The 12,826-nt window shown below is 37.5% G+C and overlaps 1 protein-coding gene across 1 annotated transcript in view; it reads left to right on the top strand.

Moving 5' to 3' along the window:
• Window positions 1-12,826, top strand: part of Otogl (otogelin like) — a 140,098-nt gene that overhangs the window by 31,303 nt on the left and 95,969 nt on the right. Inside the window, exons 12-17 of the mRNA XM_021204277.1 lie at window positions 421-529; window positions 1,371-1,417; window positions 1,855-2,000; window positions 3,108-3,231; window positions 5,310-5,487; window positions 10,223-10,347. Of these exons, the coding sequence (XP_021059936.1) occupies window positions 421-529; window positions 1,371-1,417; window positions 1,855-2,000; window positions 3,108-3,231; window positions 5,310-5,487; window positions 10,223-10,347 (729 nt within the window). The remainder of the gene's footprint in view (window positions 1-420; window positions 530-1,370; window positions 1,418-1,854; window positions 2,001-3,107; window positions 3,232-5,309; window positions 5,488-10,222; window positions 10,348-12,826) is intronic.

Here is a 12,826-nt window from a genome sequence, read left to right on the forward strand (position 1 = left end):
CTCTCTCTCTCTCTCTCTCTCTCTCTCTCTCTCTCTTTCTTTCTTTCTTTCTTTCTTTCTTTCTTTCTTTCTTTCTTTCTTTCTTTCTTTCCTTTCATTAAATTCAAGGAAGTTCTTTCCAGTTTCCTTTCTTCTCCTTGCCAGACTTTGAGACTTTGATGGTAAGTTACAGGAAACGGGAGTTGAAACTCATTGAAAGAAACTTTCCTAACATGGACACCAACTGAGAGCTAGGTTTCTACATCATCACATTGAGGGCCAAGTTTCTAGAGTACTCATTGACAGTCTAGGAATTTCTGTATCTGGAACTCACTCTAGGAAAGTTCTCAACAGCATTTGATTGAGTTGTTATCTAATTAAAGAGCATAGCCCTTTATTACTTCTTTTGAGATACATGTGACATACATGTTTCTTAAGCAGGCCTCATAATGGACAATGGAACTTGCATCTCTTTGGAGAGCTGCCCATGTAGTTTTCATGGATTAGCTTATTCAGTTGGTTCAAAAATCGAACAAGAGTGCACTGAATGGTAAGTGGTCCATGGGAAGAGAGTAATTTCTGAGTCTTTTTCTATTTAATAACTTGGTCATGACAGGCATCTTGCAGAGTCTACCCATTGCTAATTTTCATCTGCAAATTCCGAGATGCAGTCTGTATCTTGTTCTGTTTTACTTGAACTATACAAATTGGTTTTCTTTATACATTTGTGTTCTTATTACTTCCTTTGGTAATTTCATAAAATCCAGGGCCCATATACTGCCCATCCAATTTTTTTGCTGTTCATAATAACTAATTAACACATAGTTTTATACTTAGAGCTAGATGACTTTCCTGGGTTTATGTACTGAATATTTTATAAAGTGACTGTCTATTGGTGGTTTGGGGGCATGATCAGGAAGATTTGCAATCCTTATTACACTTGCTCAGATTCTGGGCAAGCGTGAAATTCCTCCAGGACAGTCCCTGGTAAAAATAGAAGCCTGCATGACCACAACTCTGCTCTTTGCTCTCAGCATACTCAAAAGACATGCAGGTTTATAACTAACTGTATTCTCAGTAGCTGATACCATCAGACTCTTGCTTTCCTCAGAAACTCCTGTATTTGTGAAGAAGAGAAGGAGCCTCCTTGCCTACTTCTAGAAGAGAGCTGTTTCTTCTTGTTAGTATCTTATTCCAGCAAATAGATACATAATGGATACTTATTTACCAGTCAGACAGTTTGTAACTATTAGTGCAACGTCTTAGAGAGGTTTTCCTACTCAGATAATAGAGAACCTATTAGCTCAATATATCTAGTACATTAAGAAATATATTGAGGAAATGCCAGCATATTTTCTGTGCCAGGATAATAATTTTCTCATTCTGTTTAGTGTATGTGTTGGTGGAGTTTGGAACTGCACCGAGCATGACTGTCCAGGTAATCTTCTAAAATGTTAAAAACCAAACTTTAGCATCTGAAGAATATGTTTTTAATTTGGAAGGAAAAATAATATTGATTTTTGAATGGATCTCATATATATATATATATATATATATATATATATACACATATATATGTATAATAATATATAACTTATGTATAGAAGATAATTGGTAAATTAAATATCTAGCAAGATCTAGTAGGCAACTTTGCTAACATTTTGTTAAAATGTGTAAATACAAGTCCTAAAAGAATATGGAAAAGCCATCATTTAATAATTTTTAAATGAAATTTAATAGGTTAATTTGTCAGATCATACATACATCTAAATGAATTACTTTCTTTTAAGGTGTGCTTATTTATGCTAAGTTGTCCTGTTGTATTTGTTTTCATTCCTCCTCTTCTGTCTTCATCTCCTTCTTTATCTTGGATAGTTCAGTGTTCTGTTGTGGGCGACTCTCATTTCACCACCTTTGATGGGCGCCATTACTCTTTTATTGGCTTGTGTCAGTACATCCTTGTGAAAGGAACTGGAAAAGATAGATTCACGATCACTTTACAGAAGGCTCACTGTGAACAGGTAAGCATAGCCCAGTCAGGAGGGGAGTTATCATACTACAAAGTCCAACCTCACATCCCCATGATGTGGCAACATTATTACAATTATTTGCTATTCTTAATGTATTGATTATTAAGATGTCATTATTATTAATATATCTCAAAAAAATGAATCATGCTCACCATTGGTCATGACAAGTAGAACCTTGATTTTAGACATATAAAAACAAAAATAAGTTTTACTAGATAAAATTCAATATGGATTAAGTCGACTTTTAAGGTTATGTGTATATGTTGCTTTTGAAAATGTAGTGCATGAGTTCATGATAGGACTAAGCTTTAATTTACTTAATTTACTCTCAAACTTGTTGTTACACAGGGTATTATTTTTGGATAGGATCCAGTAGGTTTCATGTCATTCTAAAGGGATATATAATATGTAATTAAATAATAAATATAATAAATAATTTTGACATATTAATAATATTGATGTCAGAGCTTTTCTTTAAGCAAACACACCAATAATTTGTTTAAAAAGGAAAAAACAGCTTCAAAAAATTTCCAAAATCTTTACTAATTCCAATAAAAGGTCCTTTGCAGCAAACTTTAACAATTAGTTTCTTTTCTAGTTTGTTTTTGAGATCCATTCTTGCTGTGTACCACAGCCTAACCTTAAATTTGTAGCAATCTTCCTTCCTCAGCATCTGGAGTGCTGGGATTATTAACTGTGAGCTGCCACGCTTGGCTTCAGCTCTATCTTTCTTATTGAAATTTATTAATATTTGAATTAACTTTATAACTAGTCCTAAATAACTTGGCTGTATTCTTTATTGACAACTTTGTGAATTCTACCAGACAAGTGAGCAACTATGTGTTATGGAAACCAATTACTGGTGAGTCATTGGAAATGAAATTAAACATTTTATTTTATATATATATATATATATATATATATATATATATATATATATATATAAAATGTATGATATATCACAGCTTTCATATATACCAGAAATTCTTATTTGTGCACACTCTTTCTCCATCCTCACTTTTCTTTGTCTTCTTCCCTTCTTGCACCTTCCTTGTCTCTGTCTTTCTTTCTCTCACCAATACTTTGACTTTTCCGCAGAACCTGGGTTTGGTCTGCCTTCAGTCCATAACTCTAATTCTGGAGGATGACTTTAACAAACAAGTGACACTCAGCAGAGGAGGCCAGATTGTCACCAGTCCCAATCAAGGCTTCACCCTGAATGGTAAGAAGCAATGCTATGAATACCTTAGCACCAACAGCAAACCCCAACCCAAAGCGCCATTTTCATCTTGGTTGATGGTGTAACATTTCCTGGGTGCCTGTGCCACTTTGCCAAATACACTGGAGGCCACAAACCTTATTGTTTTTCTCAAGTGGCCTAGAATTTAAACAAGCAAACAGATTCCTGTAATAAAATGAGACAGATGTAATAATTTGTACAGGACTCTAAGGGTTTACTGTATAGCCTCTGAGTATAGCCCATGCTACACTGGAGAAAGGACTTGCAGGGTCGGTAGGATTTTCTGAAGGAGATGTTGTGCCACTGAACATTTGAAGCTGAACTTAGAATGAAGGAGGTGAGAAAGGGAGGGGTAGGTCTCTGTGGAGCTTGTTTAGGAGATAACTGTATTAGCATCGCTACATCCTGAACAGGGTCAAGAGAGACTATGGAGGCCTGACATTAGGAAAGCAGGGGAGCACAGACAGTATGTAGAGGCTTCATACAGGGGAGTTTCCTGGGGTGGACTTGTTTAAGTCTGCTTTGCAGCAGAGTTACTAAGAATATTCTCTTACTCTCACAGTGAAAACTCGCTCAGAAATGTTCCAGCTCGTGTTTTCACATCACATGTCAATGTGACACAAAAATCATGCTAGAAAACTCATATAGTCATGAATATAAAATTGTTACTGTTTGACCAGTTATGAAATGGTGATCTCACACACTTAAGTCAAACAGACAGAAATAAACAGTGATTCTTAAGGAACTGTAGTATATGACTATATACATATATACATATGTATGTATACATACATACAGTATGTATATGTATGACTATATACATATTTAATACACATATGACTTAGGGTGGAAAGGACCTTGAGATGACAGACATCAGATAACCAATATGCAGCATGCTACACAGTGAAGCATGGCAGAGCCAGGGACGAGCTACTCTAAGGCAGTGACAATGTGACAGTAGCAATGGATAGAAGACAGAATGATGGTCTGTCAGTAAACAAGTCGCCTATACTTACTGCTGGATTCAGTTGTGGCTGTAAGGAAAGGCCATGAAAAGAATGGAGTGCTTAGAGAATATTTTTCAGATTTATGGTATTAGAGACCAAATTTGTTTTGCTTTTTTATTTTTGGTTTTGCGAGAGAGGGTTTCTCTGTATAGCCCTGGCTGTCCTGGAACTCACTTTGTAAACCAGGCTTGCCTTGAACTCAGAAATCCACCTGCATGAGAACAACATATGCATAATATATTTATATTTACACACACACACACATATAAACTTGACACAGGGGCAAAGAAGAGCTTTTAATGACAACCTCACTATCTTAGTTTTAAGTATGAGTTTGTCTCTAAATATGTTTCACAAAATAATGATTACCAAGAGATAAGCTTTCCATTTTGGGGGGGGCATTCAAAAAAATTTGGAAAATTTTTGAGAAAATTGGTACTTCCTAATGGATCATGGCCACTTTAAGGTAACATACCACACTACAAAACATCACTCATACACAGACATATACACATGTCATATCTTTCATATAACATACACAAACCACACATACACAAATACATAGACACACACGTCATGCACCACACTGCTCCACATCTCCTCCCAACCCCCACATGATACATCCCCACACCCACACAGACACACCACATACTCTACCACAGTCTTTATACCATACATACCCCTTATAAAAACCCCACCTCTACTACACTATTCACCCCACCACATACATACATATACACGTATACCACACACAAGAACATATACTCTATGAGAAAGATGATTAGAATTCAAATATCTAGTATCAAGATGTTTGTCAATGGAGATTACATGACAGTAGCAGCAACCCATCAGAAGACTAGGTGAATGAGATGGAAGGAAATAAGAGAAAAGCCATCAACCACTAGGGATAGATTTAGCCTTGGAATATAAGCAAGACCTGCCAACTGGCTAGCCACCGCCGGATGTCACAGGAGGAGAGGCTCAATGTTGTCCGCTGCCTTCTCAGAATATCACCTGCATGTGACAGCACTAACGTACGTTCTTTTCCTACAGGCATTGTTGAAATTCAAACCCTGTCGTCCTTATTCATTCTCCTAAGAACCACCTTTGGTTTAAAGATCCTGTTCGCTATTGATGGAGAAAGAATTTACATTCAGCTTTCCAGTGCCTGGAAAAGAAGGACGTTAGGACTGTGCGGCACCTTTAACGGCAACATCAGGGATGACTTTCTGTAAGTATGATTTCTTGACTTATGGGCAGCTTTTTGAGTTTGAGGGCTGTCAGTGTAAAGGAGAGAGATTCATTAAAAATGTTTACATAGCTGATAGGAGGTCAGCAATCATTGGCTAAGTGCTTCACGTATATTATCATATATAAGTTGTATAGTTATCCACTGGGTTAGTATCTTTGTTGCACTAATTGGAGAAGAAACTAAGACCTCCCAGGAAGAATCAGTCACTTATCTTAGAGCTTCTTAAAGTTTCCGCACTCAAGATCCTTTCACCCATGAATCCTTATGCAGTCCTGGGGATATAAATAAATAATCTATATATCTCTATCTCTATCTATCTATCTATCTATCTATCTATCTATCTATCTATCTATCTATCTATCTATCTATCTATTTATCTATCTAATCTATCTCAAACATATAATGGCAATAAACCACAAGGAAACTTATTTTAAACATATAATTTTACCATTTATTAAAGATGAAAGCAATTTTGCATCAAAGGAAGATGAATGTGCTTGTTAACTTTTTCTATAAAGAATTGAATTGAATATACCATCCTACAGGGCATATAGCATCATCTATATTCTTCAGGGTCACTGGGTTTTTTTTTTTTTTTAATTTTTGCAATCAACATTGAGAACACTCTTTCACAGAAATATATAGTATAAAATAGCAGATACTTTTGAAAATTCTGCCTAATCTCAAGCCCAAATTTAATGATTTTAAAAATAATGTTCATCGACAAGTAAAACAGTAATTCCTGAAAAGCAAAAATTCTAGCGGAATATTGTCCACAGATACATTATTTTGATATTTACATGGGTGTAATGGTTGTATAAAAATATTAAAAATACATTTCCTAAAATGAAGCCATATGTTTATGTAAGAGTAAAAATCTTTGTATAGTATAAACACTGCAATTCATTACATACAAAAGTCTCAAATCCGAGATGAGGTATTCCAGGAAGCATTTGTTGATGTATGTGGTATGACAATATGTGAAGTGCAAAGTATGAGTTGTGTGTGCAGACCCAAAGTTGCAGTAGAGCCACGCAGTCCTACGTGGGAGACTGTTGAGAGAAACACCTTGGATTCATAACATATTCAATGTGCTGGTGTGTGTGTGTGTGTGTGTGTGTGTGTGTGTGTGTGTATGTTTTGTGCAAGCCATAAGTCAACCTTGAGTGTTGCCCCTCAGGTGCCACTTGGGTTTTTTGAGTCAGGACTGATTAAGGTAGGCTGGTAATGTAGGATATCAAGCACCAGCAATCCAACTGGCTCTAAGTTCCACTGCTGGGATTATAAAATGTGTGCCACCAATTTGTAAACACATTTTAGGCATAAGAAAATGTCTCATGTAGTCCAGGCTGGATTCGAATCTGCAGCGTAGCCACAGCTGTCCCTGAACCTCTGATCTTGCTTCTACCTCTCAAGTGCTGTGATTACAGGTGTGTACTCTACACATGACCACTTTTGGAATTTGGCTTGGGTGATCACACATTTAGAAACCTTTGGGTGTTGCTAAACTTTTCACGGCCCCCTTTCCTTTCCATGATTCTATATGTGTCATGACCGCAGTTTAAGAAACTGAGTTAGCTCACATCCCGGAGCGAGGCTTGAATTTGTGCAATATCTCAGGATGTGAGCTGCCTCCTGCCCTTGCCTCTGCTGCCTTTCAAGTTCTGCAGTCCTCTTCTAGAAAATCTTAGTTTGTATTACATTTGCATTAATGTATTTTATATTTATATTATATATAACATATAACATATTTGAATTAATGAGAGTAAGCTAAACTGTGCAGTGTTATGTGGTACTACGATTAGCTACAAGACAAATTTTGGTATCTAAGTTCATTAGATTTTAGGAGAATTGGTGTTGCATGGGGAGAAAAGCAATAAAGTCTGCTAGTCTAGGAAAATGTGCTTTTCACTACCCAGGAGATGCAGCTCCACTACCCATGAGAAGCAGCAGTTCCTGGTCCAGCGGTATGTTATGAGTATTAGTCATTTGACCTGAGGTTCACTGGGAACCAGTTAAGTGGAATAACAACAGTAACTCATCCTCCAGGAACTGGTGTTGCATTATCAGGAAGGGGTTTAACCGTGAAATTGCAGAACAACCCCTCTGATGGCTGTCAGGAGTGGTGCTGAGCCGGGCTGAGGGTTAGTGGAAGGGACTTGTTGATCAGTGGATAAATAGAGTTCTACCATTCATCTTGATACCAAGATCCAATGTGATAGATACTTTCAAGTTACCAAGAGGATAACTAACAAATTTTCTCATGCAGGAATGAGAAGAATATGGGGTTCCCTATGTGTTCATTAGCTTGGTTTAACCATTACACAGTAGACACATGTAACTTTAAAGGATCCTATTGAACATCCTAAATGTATACAAATTTAACCTGGCCTACAATATCAATATAAAAGATTCTAATGGAGAAATATTCAGTGCTATGTGAGGCAAGAATCCAAAATGTACATAACCTATTGAGGTAATTTTCAAAATAATGAATGTTGTCCTTTGTGGTCCTAGCCAGAAACACAGTCTAAGTGTAGAGGTCTCTGTGGGCTGAGCTTTCAGGGAACATGTCATAGAAAAGTGGTTCTCTAAATAACATGGTTTTTTGAGTACCTTCACATATACTCTTTCTCTCTGTGGTTCTTCCCCTCCTAATCTTGATTTTATGTTCAAACCAGCTCAAGCATTATTTAATTTCAAAGTTTAGTTCACATCTAACCAGAATTACATCTAGGTTAGTTGTGAAGAAAATACCGTTTATCAGTTGTTCACACCAAACGGCCAGGGTTAATGAGAATTAGGAGTGTATCCTTGGTCCCTCGCTTTATAAGATTCTAATCTACCCTGGATAGTCAACTGAACTAAGCACAACTTTTAATAGTGCACCAAGAAGCTTACTCAATGGGCACTAAGAGCTGATATTTTAATTAAAAATTTTAACAAAGCAACATTTATTTTACACCATCTCATGTAATTTATTTACATTTGGCTATTTATTTTTCTTTTATTTACTTCAGGTTAGAATAACAACGTCTGTGTCATACTGTCAAAGCAGAAACCATGCTAGGGCACTTGGCTCAAATAACCAGAAGAGATGTTAAAGTCCTGCTTTTGGGCTTTGTTTGTCAGAATGGGTTAGCAGTCAGTGTTTAACAAATGGCAAATCTGTCTGCCAGTCCCCGGGCACCAGTCTTCTCTGTGCATAAACATTCGGGTGCGATAAGGATACAGGATAATATTTCAGTCACAGATAACTCTCGGACATTGTTTAGCTTTCCAAACAAAGCAGTTAAAATTCTTTACTTGACAAAGGTTAATGTGAAGCTACAAACATACTTTAATGGAAAAAAATATTAATTGAGAATTTATTTTTATGTGCCCTGTTAGAGCAAGTCAAGTAAGTTTGGTGAGCTGAAAGGCCGTTTTATAAAGTGAAATACAATAAATAAACAGGCCTACATTCTGGTTCCTATCTTTAACAAATTTATTGTTTTAAGTCAACTAAATGAAATAAGAGAGCGCTTCTCTGCGTAGCTCCTCCTGGGAACCCTGAGATATTTTGCTTTCCCTGGGAGGAGGCTGGAGAAGGAAGGCTGGGGAACAGAAAGGGAAGAAAGTTATAAGTCAAGGAGTTTCTTGAGTCTTAGTACCCCCATCTGAACAAAATGAGACTTTTATATTTGGCTTCTTATAGCATCCTGGGGATTCGCGGAGAAATAGGAAGAGGAAGGAGGGGTGAGGGGAAGATCTCTTTCCTCTGTCCCTGAAGAAGTGGTCTCAGCTAGATGGTAATTAAGCACTCAACTTCAAGGGCATTGTGGGAGTGAAGGTCAAGCCCACCCACTCATTCAGACTTATTGTAACCATGAGCTACAACTTTAGGTTATGGGCAACATATTCCTCTAGGAGCCTGGGTCTGCCTTGATCTATATGTATAGCCTTTATAGGGTCTTGCACAGTGTCTGATAGTGAAATCACTTAACAAATGTTGAATGAATGGCTTTTGAAGGCCACGGAAGGTGGAATTTCATATTTGACCCCCTCAGCGCTGTAGTCTCACTTTATAAGGGTGGTGTTTCTCTTCTGTTCTGGTCTGCTGAGGAAACTGAAACAGGTGAATAAATGTGAAGGAAGGAGGATTTTATATCAGCTTTCACCCCAATTTTAATCTATGTTTGCTTAGCATTTCAGGCTTTCCAGTATAAATTGATATACTGAGCCAAGAGTATAGACTGTTAAACTCCGTGCTAGTTGTCAGTAGGTTGAATAGACCATGTGGACTATGCACCTCTGCATTTCCACATTCACCTTAAACTACACTCAGATTGAATTTTTTGGTTCTGTGAGTGATGCTTGGTTATCAGAGCGGAGCCAAATCTGATCCTTCGCTTTCTTGGGCACCAGCTTAATGAGCCTGATTAGCATTTCTCTGAGCTTGTGGTTTTCTTTATAAAATCCGGCACAAGAGTGTTTTCTTCACAAGGCAGAGATGGAGACTCAATAACATCATGTATGTTCATAATTTAGCCCCTTGAAAAACTCAAGTATAGGAAGCTGATACCTCTATTTCTCTAACATACTAGAGAACTTGAATTTCTAAGGCTTGTTTGCATATCAAGAAAAATAGTATTTACTTATTTGAATATTTGAAGGATATACACATATAAGAGGAACGAGAGAGACTATGGTGAACATTTTCTCGCCTTTCTAGTTCTCCATCAGGCATGATCGAAGGAACCCCACAGCTTCACGCACATGCGTGGAGAGTCTCCTCCACGTGTTTCGCACCTGTCCATGTCCCGATGGTGGATCCCTGCAATATTAACCAACAGAACAGTAAGTCCTCCTTTCTACATGTAGACTTAGGTGAGATGTTCAATATGTAACACTAATTTTATAATCTTATGTTCTGATTTTAAATTATGATTTATTCATTCCGCCAAGAGCCCCGCTGTTCCCTGTGTGCTTTTTGGTCAAGCCTATGCTAAGTCCACGATTTTTAAGTGCAATTAAGGCTATTGAAAAGAACAGCAAACAACCTACTCTTTTACGTTTTGAAAATGTACAGATCATGGGTATTTATGACTTTCTTCCTTTCAAACACAGGCTGCATTTTGGAGGTTTCAGAGATAGGAAACACATAGTTACAGTTTCAGGATGCTCAGCGTCAGGATGCTCAAGAGCATCTCGTCTTTATTCCTATTCACATCATCTGTTATCGCTCTGTAAGCAGGGAGCCCACACCCGATGATTGGCTTGCGCTAATAAGTGTGCAACACTCTGAGAGAGTCATGCTACAGCTTTGCAATTTGCAGGAGTAACATAACTCACATGCCTAGAATTTTACCAGACACACACACACACACACACACACACACACACACACACACACACACGCACACACCTGACACTGGCAGAATCCATGTTCAGTCTCCACATTTTGTACTCGTTGTGTGTGAGTGTTAGGCTGCCTGTTTAATAGCTTTTATTGTAAGCTTAGTTCGAATGTACTGGGAAAAACAGATAATCTTGCACTCAACATATAACAAATGACAGCAATTTTTTCATCCCAATGAGGGCTGTTATCCTCCTTGTCTCTGTCTCTTTCTCTATGTCTCTCAGTCTCTTTCTGTCTCTGTCTCTATCTCTCCCTGTCTCTGTCTCTCTCTAATCTCAAGAGTAGACTAGAGTCTTGGCTTTTATGTTTTACTACTTTTAAATCCAGTTCCATTTTCCCTCCATTCCATCTCTGTATTTTAAAAACAAATTTACTTCTTCAGCTAACTTCACTTGACTTCTCGTATCCTATTTGTTTCTAACGTTGATGATTTCCTTTTTGCTATTGAGGTGGCTTTGTTATTAAGTTCCTATGTAAAGGTTTCGGTGGAGTTCACTTGATAAGCTGCCTCTTCCAGCTGTGTCTTTATTTTATAACTGTCACTATGTACCATTTTATCATATTTTCCACCCCTTTCCTCCTGCACTCTATGTCTTCTGTGGCATTTGCTTCAGGGTTTTCTTCTCTTTTTTACTTTTGCTGTGAATTATGATTTCATAAAAATCTCAAACAGGTAAATTCACAAAGACAGCAAAAGAAAGGAAAATAGACAAAAACCAGCTACCCTCCACAGAACTCTGGCTATCTTCCTCACAAGAATTTTTTGAGTTACTCTTTATTTAATGACAGTGGAAATACATTTTGATCTGCAAATTCTTAGAGCACAATAGAGTGGCCTTACCAGTGCGTTATTTTGCTCCTTCTGGATTCTTGGGGAAAAGAATTTGTCCACCAACAGTGTACAGCCATTTGTTTCCCATATGTATGCTTATTTAATGCAATAAAATAGTAGTTGGGTAACTACCAGGATATTTATTATTAATAAATATGCCTTCGATCTGGGAGGAGTGGGATGGTGAATACGATCTAAAAACATTGTGTAACGTTCTTAAAGAATGAATGAAAATGATATCTTACAAAGGAATACGCTTGACATTCTAAACAAAACACTTTCAGTATTGTTTCTTGAAAGTGAAAAGGATCTGTTGTCCATCAGTCATTCAGTGACACTGACAATAGGAAGACTGACTGATTTTTATCTCTGAGGGAATCAGTTCAAGTGAGGTCCACTTACATCACAGAACCACATTTGTACCTCACCTTATCTCCTTTGACAGTATCTCCCCAGGCTTGTCACACCTGTTTGGCCAGTCCCGAGCAGGGTTGTATTGGCTCAGCACTGACTTGAAGGCACGATGGTAGGAACCTGCTTTAAATAATATAGTGATAATTACATCTCGCAGACGTCAGAGTGGATTCCAAGCCCTAATTTCTATTCATTATTCTCCCACTTTTTTCACACGTGAACTTATTAATCAAACACAACTGAACTTCTCAAGTTTGCCAGACACTGGACACTGTGCATTGTGCTGAATGACTGTGGCATCTGCCCCATTATCTTTCACCCATGAGATTCCATTGGAATGCAGTGATTGCCTGTCCTGGGAATAATGGCATTTTCTACAAACATGTCATTACACCCATTATTAGGAAGCACTTTTGTTATGCACATAGAGGTCTGGAGATGATAAGCCCCAGTTCCTCACAGCAGGCTTCCTGAGGTGATCCTCCGGCAAGGGCTCACTGTGGTTACCACTTCTGCCAATCTTTTTGTTGGTCATGTTATTCCTATACACTAGATTTTTTTCTTTTTCTTCTTTATTCTTTCTTTCTTTCTTTCTTTCTTTCTTTCTTTCTTTCTTTCTTTCTTTCTTTCTTTCTTTCTTTCTTTCTTTCTTTCTTCCTTCCTTCCTTCCT

This window comes from Mus pahari, chromosome 9 (assembly GCF_900095145.1).
Source record: "Mus pahari chromosome 9, PAHARI_EIJ_v1.1, whole genome shotgun sequence".
Taxonomy (NCBI): domain Eukaryota; kingdom Metazoa; phylum Chordata; class Mammalia; order Rodentia; family Muridae; genus Mus; species Mus pahari.